The sequence below is a fragment of the Phasianus colchicus genome, chromosome 2, assembly GCF_987193195.1.
Source record: "Phasianus colchicus chromosome 2, bPhaCol1.hap1.1, whole genome shotgun sequence".
Taxonomy (NCBI): Eukaryota; Metazoa; Chordata; class Aves; order Galliformes; family Phasianidae; genus Phasianus; species Phasianus colchicus.
In genome coordinates, this window is record NC_143437.1 from 58055340 (window position 1) to 58068722 (window position 13383).

Consider the following 13383-nt stretch of genomic DNA (forward strand, 5'->3'; position numbering starts at 1 on the left):
ATTAATAAGATTGAGAAGGCAAAACAAATAAAACAAACTCTTCAATTAGAAAAAGAAAATATTCTCCTACATCACAACATAGAGCGCCCCTGAGACTGAAAAGGCAAGTAGATACCAATCAGAAATTCATCCAGCCATCTCAGGAGACAGGAGTGATATTGAACATGTTGTGAGAAATGTTAGGTACTTCTAGCAAATATGGAGTGTTCAGGCAGGTCCATTAAAACAAACAAAACAATTTCACCAAGAATAATTGTAAATATATTCATTTGGGTTCAACAATCACCCGTATCTACTCATGCATACTATTTACTCTCATTGCTGATGCTTCTGTCAATCTGAAGTTGAGAGGCAATGGCCTTGTGATTCAGGGAAACTGCTGAAGTGTATACTCAGGCTTCAGTTTGAAAGATAGGTTCATTTATCATCATAATATGCTATTACCATTGATAGGTCACAACTCATTGAAGAGACAGTCAGTCTAATTGGCTCAATTCAGTTAACCATAGATGCGCCTCAAGGAGATGAGTGGTGCTTTGCAGGTAATATTCAATCACCTAACAAACCACTTGTTTAATAATTCATCTCAGTTCAGACTGGGGTTCGAGCACATGATTAGTCTTTCAATGTGCCAAATACCTGGTCTTAACCCCTTTGTCTCTTGGGTTCAGTAAGACAAAGACAAATTCATTCTGTAGTTAGAGTAATCTTCCCTTCTAGAAACTTACTGAATATTTAAAAATTTCCACTTTTCTTTCAAAAGAAATTTTATTGTAGTTAGAGTCTCTCTTTGGAAAATAAAATCTTTGTTCTGATAATTTCTGCTAACATCTTAAAGTATGTAAACCTTATGGGAATGTAGAAGAATAGAGATCGTTTTGCCTACTAGAACTTAAATGAAGCAATATGGATCCATTCAAAAATTTTCAGCAGTCAGGTAATGGTAGAATAGATGAGATGGATAGAACTGTATGCACAAGACACAGGACCTACAGGATGTTCAGATATTAGATTAACACGAGCGATTCGTGATATTAAAATATTTTGGATAAAGAATAATAAAGACAAATTAAAACTAAACCAGTATTTCAAACTTACAATCGCTGTTGTGCTTCATTCTTGTCAGCTTTGGTTCCCATTTGATTCTCAATTTTTTAAAGAATATTGCAGCCATACTCCTAAATTCTTCTGCCAAATGCCTTAAGGTGCAAACTTCTTTTATCAAATGCTTTAAGGTTTTATTTCATCCATAACTTCCATGGAGTTGTGGTGAGTTAACCCCAGACAACAGTCAAACAACCCTAACTCTTACCCCATCCCTCCCCTAGAAGGAAGATGAAAAGATTAATGGATCAAGGTAATGACAGATTTAAAGGATAAGCAAAAGCTGTATATGAAGGCAAAGCAACAAGAGGAATTTAGTCACTATTACCCTCAGGTAGGCAGGTTCCTGGAAAGTAGGGCCGAATCACATGCAGCTAGGCAAATGCCATAGTCAAACCTGTGTCGCATTCTTCCTCTTTTTCTGAACTTTTACTATTGAGCATATCACGTCACATGCTAGGAGAATATAATGGAATCACAGTATCACAAAGGTTGGAAAAGACCTCTGAGATCATCTAGTTCAACTGTCCACCTACCACGAATACTACCCACTGAACCATGTCCCACATCTACAAGTTTCTTGAACACCTCCAGGGTTGGTGACTCAGTCACCTCTTGGACAGCCCACTCCAGCACATGACCTCTCCTTTGTAGAAGAAATTTTTCCTAATACCTGAATTGAACCTCCCCTGGCGCAACTTGAGGCCATTCCTTCTCATTCTAAAACTAGTTATACAGGAGAATAGGTTGACTCCCACCTCACCACAACCTCCTTTCAGTAGTTGTGGAGGACAATAACAACAGACCTGAGCCTCCTCTTCTGCAAACTAAACAATCCCAGATCCCTCAGTCGCTCCTCAAAAGACTTGTGCTCCAGTCCCCTCAACAGCTTTTTTGCCCTTCTCTGAATACTCTCCAAGGCCTCAATGTCTTTCTTCTAGTGAAGGGCCCAAAACTGAACACAGTACTTAGGACGTGGCCTCACCAGTGCTGAGCACAGAGGGACAATCACTTCTCTGCTCCTACTGACTACACTATTTCTGATATTAGCCAGGATTCCATTGGCCTTCTTGACTGCCTGGGCACACTGCTGGCTCATGTTCAGTTAAGCACCTCCAGGTACTTTTTCTCTATGCAGTTTTCCAGCCACTCTGCCCCAAGCCTGTAGTACTGCCTGGAGTGGTTGTGGCCAAAGTGGAGGACCCAGCACTTGGTCTTGCTGAACTTCATCCCATTGGCCTCAGCCCAGAGATCCAGCTTACCCAGATCCTTCTGTAGGGTCTTTCTATTCTCAGGCAGATGGACACGTCCTCCTAACTTGGTATCATCTGCAACTTACTGAGGGTGCATTCAATCTCCTCATCTAAGTCATCAATAAAGATATTAAACAGGGATATTATTTGGATATTAAATATCACTTTGGCCACTTCAGCTGTCTTAAATGTATCTTCTCTCATTTCTTGCCCACTCCCAGCTTACTGACTTAGAGGTTAGAGAGAAAGCCTTGATGCTGTATAAACTCTGCTTGTCAAGAGTCAAAAGCCTAGCATTTTATTTACATTGTTTTAGACATAGTATCATATAGCCTGATATGAAGAAAGCTAACTCAAGCCCAGACAGTCCCAGTAAAACTGGAGAATCTGATGTTAATATCAAAAGATCTGAAGAGTAAGATAGTCCGCCTTTCTCTGTCAAAAAAAGTCAAAATATACAAAAGTGAGGATTTTGATACTTTGTTTTTTGGTGACTAACTGGAAATTTAGTAAGTATGGAGTATCACTCTGAAAAATAGAGCTGCTCAGACATTCATCACAGTAGTGCTACCACACACCAATCATATTTATATAACTCACCAATATTTATATTTATTTAATTCACCAATATTTATGAAGCCAAGAATTTGAAATCATGTATTTTTTTATTAGAATTAGTTGTGGAGCTAGTTATTACGTCCCAGAAGCAAATATACAATAAAAGGAAAAGCAACTTTTGCCTTTTTCAGTTTTCTTTTGCTAATGACTTCATAATTGAATATGTACATTTTGAAATGCTGTTGAGCCACTCTCTTTTCTTCTACACTCTAGTTAGCCATAGTGCTTTGTCATTTAAAAATTTTGATTTTAATTACTATTAATCAAATTTTAAAATATACAGTAGAACAATATTTTATTGAAAAAATATAGGACTTCTTTCTAATGGTAATGGTTGCAATGTACCATTAACAAAGTTGAATTAGGTCTATCAGATCTATTAACTGGTAAAACCATAGAATCACCAAGGTTGGAAAAGACCCACACGACCATCCAGTCCAATCAACCACTGATCACCAAGAGCTCTCACTAAACCATGTCCCTCAATGCAATGCCCAAATGTTCCTTGAACACCTCCAGGGTCAGTGACTTCACTACCTCTCTGGGCAGCCCATTTCAGTGCCTGACCATCTTTCAGAGTAGTAGTATTTTCTAACATCCAGCCAGAATCTCCCCAGCACAGCTTGAAGGGGAGATTTACATATAAATGTATAAATACAACATGACACTACGTGCAACATTCCATAATACTATTTACTTCCAGGTAACTTGTGATGATCAAGTAACTCCAATTATCACCTTCAAAGCAAAAGTTTCTTTGCTGAAAATGTATGTTGTGTGTAAAAAACACCATATGACCTCACTTCAAATGTCAATTCCTTTGCAGGCTTAAGCAACCACCATTTAATTTAGCTATCTCAAGCTCAGGTATATTAAACCATTGTCACCATGCTTCTTTTTTTTGCATGTTCATTAGAACTCACTACAAATCATTTGACATGTTAGTTCTAAGTGGCAGACTTTTTCTTCTGCTTTCTTTCATCCTTCAGTATTTTAATTTTTGGATCAGACCTAAGAAGAGTAAGACTTTTTAATCTAGCAAGAAATTTACTATCACTATTTGCTAGTGCCCCTTAGTATTTTTTCTCTAACATTACATCCCTTCTATTTCATTTTTTTTGTTTGTTTGTTTGTTTGTTTCTCCACTTTCCTATTGATTTTCTATTGACTAAAATCCTTACCTTCAAGGCAAACTTGGGCAAGAAGTTAAAGCAAAGGAAACTTTGGATTTATAAAATAATTTCACCTATAATAAATTTCCTCTTTTCTTTACAGCACTAAGTAAGATGATTTTAGCAGAAAGAAATTAAATGTGTGATGGGATACATGTTATTACTGCTGTTAGTGGACTTAGCTGGTCAGATTCTGAGTCCTGTTCAAACTGACTTCAGAGGCTCAAAGAAGTCTAAAATGTATCGGAGTTTACACTGAAATCACAATAAAAGCTGTACTTGAACAGTCCCAAGGGGCTATCCAAACATCATTAGAAAGAATTAAAAAGGAAAAAAGCTTGTGAAATGTACTTATGCTTTGGTGGGTTGGTGGTTTTCTCCTCAGTAACGAGTAGCTGAACACTACAAATAAGGTAGTTCATGAGTACAGGAATGTTTTATTTTCTACTGAGGATCAAGCAAATTTTTGGCTAGTCATCAGTATGAAAGGATGCATAGATACAATTTTGTCACATTTCTTGGAGCCATGCTGAGAGAATATTTCATCAAAGCTAAATAATCTAAACTGTGTAGTATAAGTTTAGCAAACTTAAAGAAAGAATCAGTCAGCCGTGTTTCTTATCTTTAAAATGTTTCGCTCTTCACTTGTACTCCAGTTGTTTGTCTATTCCTTTCAGTATCTGAATTTGGCTATTGCCTCAGTTTTTAAAAGTTATAGTGAAAAAAAGTGCTAATAAACTAAGCAGCATGCTTAGTGTAAGTTGAAAACTAATTCATACTGTTGACTGAACCTGTTTACCATGGTGACTTAATTTTAATTTTAATCAATTTAGATTCTGATTTATAATAAAATTATGTTCTTCATATTAGATTAGGTTTTACTTGTTAGAAAATAAAAACATACCAATAAACTAAGCCAGCTGTTTTTGGTGTTTTCTTCTTTTTTTTAGAAGTTTTTATTCAAATATAAAAGTCAAAAGAAGTTGAAGTATTTTTATTTAGGTTCAAATGATCCATCTTAATTTTCTGCCATCTGTTGGCTAGATAGAATTTTTTAAAAATCTGAGGATTTGCAGCAACTGTGAATAAATTTAGGGATGTTACACCAAATGGAGATTTCTGGAATACTATCTGCTACTGATGCCTATTCATGTTTATTTCACACGTGAATAATGTACATATAAGTATTTCATACAAATGTACAAGACGTTAAGAATCAATTAATGCCTGCAGAACATTGTTTTTGATAAATCATAAATGACATGGTCATGTTCCATACTACATTCCTTTCTTATTTTTCCTACTGTAGATGCTCTTTGTTACATGGTCAAATCTGGTGCTGAAACGCATTTCTGTGCACAGGATATAAGTAAAGCTAATTCATCATGAAGTGATGGACTTCCATCACTATTGAAAAAGTCTTTCAAATAATCAGCAGATACTTCAAGCATTGCCATTTTGTTCCAAAATATTAGATTTAGATTAGGGAAACGCATCTGTGCCAACTAATCTTCTATACGAGGGCCTAATTCTCCATACAACAAGGTGAACGAAGTATTTTTCAAAGGCACATTATGGAAGAAAACATTAGACAACTTAAGTTTCACTCCCTCAGTTTCCTGAAAAAACTCATACAGACAAATGCAGGCTAAATTTAAGACAGAGTTTACTGTAATTTTGTACGCTAAGTCAGTCACTGCTTTTCCTGAGAAGTGAATAAATTTCTAAACAAAATGATAGCAGAAAAAAGTAGCCTCCAATAACTTCTTAGTTTGCATCTTGGATATCCATTTACATCAAAAGGCATTAGATTGTTCTCCTTTTTGAGGCAGGAAGTAAAATCAAGAAAAAGACTTGGGGATTTATCTAATTCAATAATGTCCTGCATACCAGAAAGTCTTGACATCTGACACCACAACAATACTAGATGAAGCTTTCTGGTTTTAGGTGCATTAATAATTTAGGACAATTGATCCTGGCATTTCTGTTCCAGATGATTATTGTATTATTTACGCTTCTTTATGTTTTGGGTTTCAACTCCTTCCTTTCCCTCTGTGAGCTGTAGACTGCAATTTGCTCTACATTATTCTGCCTTTTGCACCACAATTGCCTAAGAAATGAAAACAAATGGAAGGAAATAAACATAAAAGCCATAAAGACCTAGCTTGTGATTATTATAGAATTCAATATTTAATCCTATGAAGTATTCTGGGCTGTCTGCAGCAGATAATGTCACAAAAAAAAAAAAAAAAAAAAAGCTCCTCACCCCATCTCAATCTATATCTTTCCATACTAAAATACTTTTTAAAGACCAATAGATTTTTTGGAGTTTGTACATACTGGCTGCAGGCTTATTACAGCCTTCATGCCTAGAATCAAAGAAACATTGACTTTTTAAAGCCAGCAAACAGGTTACACAGAATAGGCAAAAGAAATGAAATGGCATTATTAAGGTGAACAAAATTCCCTTATTGTTCTGCATGCAGAGACTCAAAACAAAATTTTCAGCTGCTGTCCTGATTTTTACTAGCGTTCAGAGAAAGGACAATGGATGCATATATGGATGCTTACAAGTACATGAGACTTGAGAAACATGTACTAGAATATTTTCTATCTAACAAAGCCCATTATATAAGCATCTTTTGCTTTAATTTTTGATATAGTCTGACTTAATGAAGAAGGTTGGTACCTAATTTTTAATTAATTTATACTCTCCTTTCAGTGTTCTAGTCAAATAGTATCAGAGTGTAACTCATAACACTTTCAGGCAAATTTATAAAAATACTTTACCATTTAATATACAGGTACAGGTTGGTTGACAAAAAAGTGCTGACAAAAAAAACAAATGATGCTTTTAAACATCTAACAATGTAATTAGAGTTGATAGAATAAGTACATTTTTCAGTAACTACAAGTTTTAACAGGCAGGCCACTTGTTCTCATGATTGCTCTAATCCTTAGTTCAGTAGGTTATTACAAAGCAGGCAGGAAGATAAACTATTTTATCATACTTAGTAAAACTTTAATACTAGCCACTTTAAATTTGTTCTTCCCAATTATCCACTAGAAATTAAATTCCCCCAGATTACTTCCAAAATGCATTCTGCTTCAAAAATGGTTTTTAGTTCAAAAGTATTATATAGTCAGGCACAAAAAATAACTGTCTCCTCCCCCCAAATAATTATCTGTATTAGTACAAAACAGTTGAAGCTGTGCTATTAGCATGTATGTTTAGGAGAATGAGAGGATACAAGTGATGTTAAAATAATCTATGTTCTAGTCTCACTTTTACATAAAAAACTTTACTGCATCATCTATAATCTTTGGTTATTTGTAATCCCTCTTTGGAGACATAAAGATTGGTTTCGTATAGTCTAATACAATTCATGAAAAAGGATGCTGAAGGCTGCACATTTAGAATATCCCACTTAATTTATTATTATTATTTTTTTAAACAGAAGAAGCATTTTGAGAGAGATGTGAAACAAGCAGATAGTGTACATATGGCAAGCAATATTGTGGAGGCTTATTCGCAACATGCCAACTTTATATTAAAAGAAACATTTTAAATAAGGATTTTGAGATATATTTGAAAACTGGAAAATGCAGAATGGTTACTGTGCTTTGTAACTCAATTCTATTTTCAGGAGGACCATTTCAGAACAGTAATTTTAACAATAAAAAGGACAAGTGGTTTTCTGTGACACAAGGTTGGTGAATTACAATAGAAATGTACATCTTGCTTCGAGATTTCCTAAATTTTTCTAAGACAAAAGTTCTTAAAGAAGCTCACCTGCTCTGCAATACCAACTATCATACTACATTACAGCTAGCAATCAGTCTCAGGAAAGAGTGTTTTCATTAGGTTTCAGCTGCTTGATTTTATCCAGCTGCAGCTGTTTAGAGAAATGTTTGAGTTTGCAAATAATGACTTCTTCCATTCCCACTGTATCGTATGGGCTAAGCAGGTCTTTATGACTCCAATTTACATGATGCATCATGACAGTTATGATGTACTGTGGTAATTTCTGATTGCTTTCAGTATTAGTGTAGTATCAAAAATGTATATAGTTTTGTTATTAAGGAAACTGTTTCATTCATAAAGAGGTGTCTGACAGTAACCACGAAGGACCTCCAAATTACACTGAAAAAATATCTTCCGTGTTCAAGTACTTTGTGCACATTCTTATCATTATTTTGCTCACTGAATAGAAGGAGGATGAAATTCTGTCTGGAAAAGTACCACTTTTTATCACAAGGTAAGTTCACTAGGTATGGAAAATTATAGAAAAGCTCTCCCTTGACCAATGAAACAGGCCTGACTACCTTTAACAAATTATTCCCTTGAACAGGATGCCCAATTCTTTGGAATGATTCTATTTAGTTTCTACATGCTTGTTTACCTTCTGTCATGTTGATTTTCAGCCAGAAGGAAGAAAATAAATAAATAAGAGGTTGACTAGCTTGAAGAGAGTACAGTAGGAAAAGTGCTTGTGTTATGTTAGTACTTTAGATAAATTTTTACCATAATCAACATTATAAGAAATGGAAAGCTGTTTATCTTTCTTCACATTTAGAACTCATTCAGACCTTAGTCTTATTCTCCAGGAAAAAAAAAAAAAAAAAAAAAAGGATTTTTCTGAGAGTATCATTTGTAATAGTAGGAAGCCTAAAAGACCAACAGTCAGACCACTAAGGCACTCATGACTTTAGAAAGCAAATATTTGGCATAAACTTGCAAAGCATGAATGTCTGTGTATGCGCACACATGTAGACTTGGATAATTATATGCACCAGAACTGGTGCAGAGCTCAGAACAGGATCTTCTGAGTTCTAAGGCAAAGTACTCCCTACACAAATCTCTTGCTAAACATTAAAGTTTTGTAACACACCCCCACAACATCTGATACGCAACTTGCATCTTATGAAAAGCAGATGAAGGAATGAGTTTTCAGAGCTGAAGATAAAGTGGGAAAAGTGGGAACAGGACAAGATGAAATACATGCCAACTACTTCATTCAAAAATAATAATTAAAAAAAAAGATAATACAGCAAACTATAAAGACTACTCTAATATCTGACACCAGAAACCCAAAATAGGCAGAAGGTCAAAGATACTTAGTTAATTTTCTCTGTATATTTTTTGCATCTGAAGAACACTCCATATGCCTCATTCCTTCCTGCTTGAAATTTTACTGGTCAGATAGCTATCCAGCTTTATCTCAGTTCCACCCCCATTCAAAACCTATTTTTTATTTCCCCCCCCCAATAAGCCAAAGTAGTGTTGAGGCAAGTACCATCTGCACTTACTTTGTTGCCCAAATAAGAACTGGGTGCACTCCAATAATAAGTCTGTGGCAGTACTTTACGTGCAGACACGTTGTTGATGCTAAGCTGCTGACGCCCACCAATACTCTTCTGCTCAGGAGTATCTCTGATGAGACCAGATAAGCCAACTAGATACCAACCATTCATGTCTTCTATCTATGATGGCAGAAAACAAAACAAAACATATTACAATCAGAATTATGACATCAATCATTTCAACTGTCACCATCTCTAATTCTTTCATTTTTTAAAAAAGTGACTAGGTTTATAAATACGATTAAAGGCAGTTTAAGAACAAAAGAAATAATAGGGTAAATAACAATAAAAATTTCTCTTATTTTTTTCAACTAGGAGATAGAACTCCTGAGTAGTTTGTCTGAAGTACTGTGTGCTTTGTATCACCCAGAGGGAGGCAGAAGTTCAACCTTACAGTAATATGCATGATTCCTCTGAATATATTAAATGAGTTTACAATAAATAATATCAGTCACAAGAGAGTACAGAAGATGACCTGACAAATGGATATACATTTTCAGATTATCATAGACAATATAATTCATACTAATTCGTAATTTTGAAGTGTTACAATTTACAAGTTTAAATGTACAGGCATTTTAGAAAACCTAAAAAAAAAAAAAGCTGGAGAGCATCAAAACTTTTGCATCAGCAGAGATGACCACACTGTTCATACAAGAATGGCTTCTGGAGCCTGGATATGAGCAGAATAATGTACTAGTTTAGCTGTGGGCTAGAAATTTTTCGAGATGCTGGCGCATAGATGAACACACTAGGCATATGATTTTATTTTCAGATTTCTAGCATACTGTGCAACCAAGAACAGAAGCTACCAGATCTGAAACATATTTCCCAAACTAGATCTACAGATATGAATATGTAGCATACATCTGTTACAGTGGAATCAGTGTGTAAGTTTTGAGAACTAATGTAAAGTTTAGAGTATATTTGATGCTGAAGACATTTTTTTCTAGAGTACAAATAAGAAGAACACTTTTATCTCACTTTCACAGATTTTCCTAGGAATGCAGTATGCAAAAGAAATACACTCAAAATGCCCCCTGTAAGGTAACCCTTTTCCTTATGGAAGCTCTGTGGATATATTACATTTAATTTAGTACTGATTATGCAAGCATATTCTAGGACTGAAGCACATGGCTTCATTTGTGACGCTTTAAGTTCTTTTGCACTCCTCCCTGTTTGATCACATATTTTTCAGAACTTCGTCAGATGAAGAAAATACAAAGTTTTAAAGTATTTTCTTCATGATAAATGAAAGAATGTATAGGACATAAAAAAAGATACATAGTGTTATATAGTAAGATGCACACTGGTGCCAACAGAAAGTGAGAACCCACAAAAACACAGAATCAATGACATACACTGATACAGCAGGAATTTTCTTACATTTCTGTATGTAAAGTGAGAGCCTGTGCAGACATTTGTTTTCCCAGAGCAGAAACATTCCTCACAGCCTTTGGGGTTACTTTGCTGCAGATTGAAGAAGCCTGATTTGCAATGATCACAGTTTTCTCCTTCAACATGTTCCTGAAATGCACATTAGAATATTACTTCGGTTGTCACGGATTAGAACTTGAGATAATCAGCTTCATACTCTCTTTTGCTTTAATACAGAACTACAAAGATATTTATAGGAATCGCTGTTCTTATTAGTAAATACTAGAATTAGATCCTCTACACAATAAGCTAATAGACTTACCCATACATGGCAGAAGACAGAATTTTGACTTCATAAGATTTTTAATTCTTCTCTATATGAATACATGTACTTTCAGGGACAAATCTAATTTATCTCCTGTATGCTTAAGGGAGTGTGAAGGGAAGAAGCATGGGACAAAATGTTGTGGCCTCAACAACCTCAGTTCGTAGGTATGGCTGAAGAAATCAACATTCACAGATGACACAAACTGCAAGAACTTTGTGTTAGTTATACCAGTCATTCCATCATCAGTTTTTCAGTGACCTATGACTAATGGTGGAATCCAGGCTAAATTCAAGAGTAGAAAGGGCTGCATTTTCAAACGTATTTGACAGCCATGCAGCCAAGTTACAAACTCTTCTCCATAGAAAGCAGGCAGTGAACTTGAAAGATTCTAAACTTAGCATTTTGTAATTATGCTTTTCAGAGAAAACCTGCATTGTGCAGTAAGTCCTGCTTACCTTACCCAATTAATCAATTTGTCCCATAGGAAAAGATAAAGCATTCTTTTCAGCAAGAAATACATTGCACAATAAATATATTATGTCACTGGCTTAATAATTCATTATAGACAGGACAGAATTCTTTTTCCCATTTCTACAGCGTTATATACAGTTTCTTGAATCCTGGAGATAGTGCTCTATGGTGTGCATACAGGACAAAATCGTTGGCTGCAAGTCAGCAGAGAATGAACACATTATGAAAAGCCTGCCCACACTGTGTAGTCTAAGCTTGCTTGAAATTTGTTCCTCTGAAATAAGTTCAACAAAAGCCATTTGATAGCCTCCAGGCTAAGATGCTGCAAAGACGGAGGAAAAAAAGGCAAAGTTATAGGAGATGGATTAAAAGAGGCAATAAGAGGGAAGGTGATAAATAAATATAGAGAACAAACAAAAAAATGAATAGACTGTCACTACTGTACATTAAAAAACACTTTTACATTGGTTGCTCTGAATGTAATGCCTTCTATTTATTTTCAGGGAAAATGCAACAGATAGAAAGAACACTGACAGAGAAAATTCTCAGCTACAAAACGTTATTTTCCAACATATTTACCACCATTACCTACATATTTTTGCCAATGAAGAACAAGAGCCTGCATGCCAGGCTCGTAAAAATCTGCATGGCCATCCAGAACATGGCTTCAATTTCACATATCGGTCACCACTGATGAAACACAATACCCATCAACTCACTGTGCTCAAATACACTCTTTGGTCCCCATAATTGTTCAGCAAGCATCTGTGAATGCCAACAGATGAATTTTTTTTCCACAGGGAAGAATTAAGTGACAGCCCGTTTTGTTTCATAGGCACTTCCATGTTAGAAGTCATTTGATCAGACTGCTCCTCCACAGCCATCTGTCATACAGTGACAAAATGTAATGGAATGTGGGTGGGAAGGTTCCACCTCTACTGCCAGACCACCAACATCCACCTCTGATGTTGGGGGGCCAACATAATAAAATAGAGTAGGCCTTTTACATTAAAAACATCTTTAGCAAAATATCTTCACTCCATCTCTATTATTGTACAATATTAATTCTGTTCTTCAAGAACATAATATAAAAGTCTCTTCAACAAACCAAAAATCTCCATAGAACAACTCAAAACTGTGAGTCAGTAGTTTTTACCTTTGACATTTTTACCTTTTCACCACCAATTTCAGTGTAAATCAATTAACATATTATTGTCATTGGTTTGCTGAAATCAGCCAGATACTCATGATTCATCTGAAAAATAACAGTATAATAATGTATAGGAGTTTGCAGGCACCCAAATGCTCTCAAGCTCAAACATAGAAACTACAGTTCTGAATGCTGCTAATAAAAGTTTCAGATCTTTCTGAAGTGTTCAGTGTGTACAGATTGGGAAGTGGAAAAAACAAACAAAAAACCACAAGAGAACCAAAAAGCAGATATACCTGTTTAAGTGAAAAGCTGTCCTATTCTGCAGTCAAAAGAATGACATCAGTGAATAAAACTTGGATAATTCTTTTCAGTAGGTATGAAGTTCATTGAATAATGGACACACAAAGTAGGAGAAGAGATCTAAGCTATCCTTCAGGCATTGAAACAATATTTCTATAGACTAATTTTTTTCTCAATCTGATTTTTAGTCCATTTTTAACTGATACAAAACTTTGACTATATACCTTCAGAACGTTTTCTGTG

General features: G+C 35.3%; 1 protein-coding gene across 2 annotated transcripts in view; it reads right to left on the reverse strand.

Moving 5' to 3' along the window:
• The window catches only part of LAMA2 (laminin subunit alpha 2), a 335772-nt gene that overhangs the window by 184486 nt on the left and 137903 nt on the right, over positions 1-13383 (reverse strand). For both annotated transcript variants that reach the window (XM_090135808.1, XM_090135806.1), the window contains exons 11-12: positions 10898-11038; positions 9458-9631 (exon numbers count right to left, since the gene is read on the reverse strand). In XM_090135808.1, coding sequence (XP_089991934.1) covers positions 9458-9631; positions 10898-11038 — 315 coding nt within the window. The remainder of the gene's footprint in view (positions 1-9457; positions 9632-10897; positions 11039-13383) is intronic.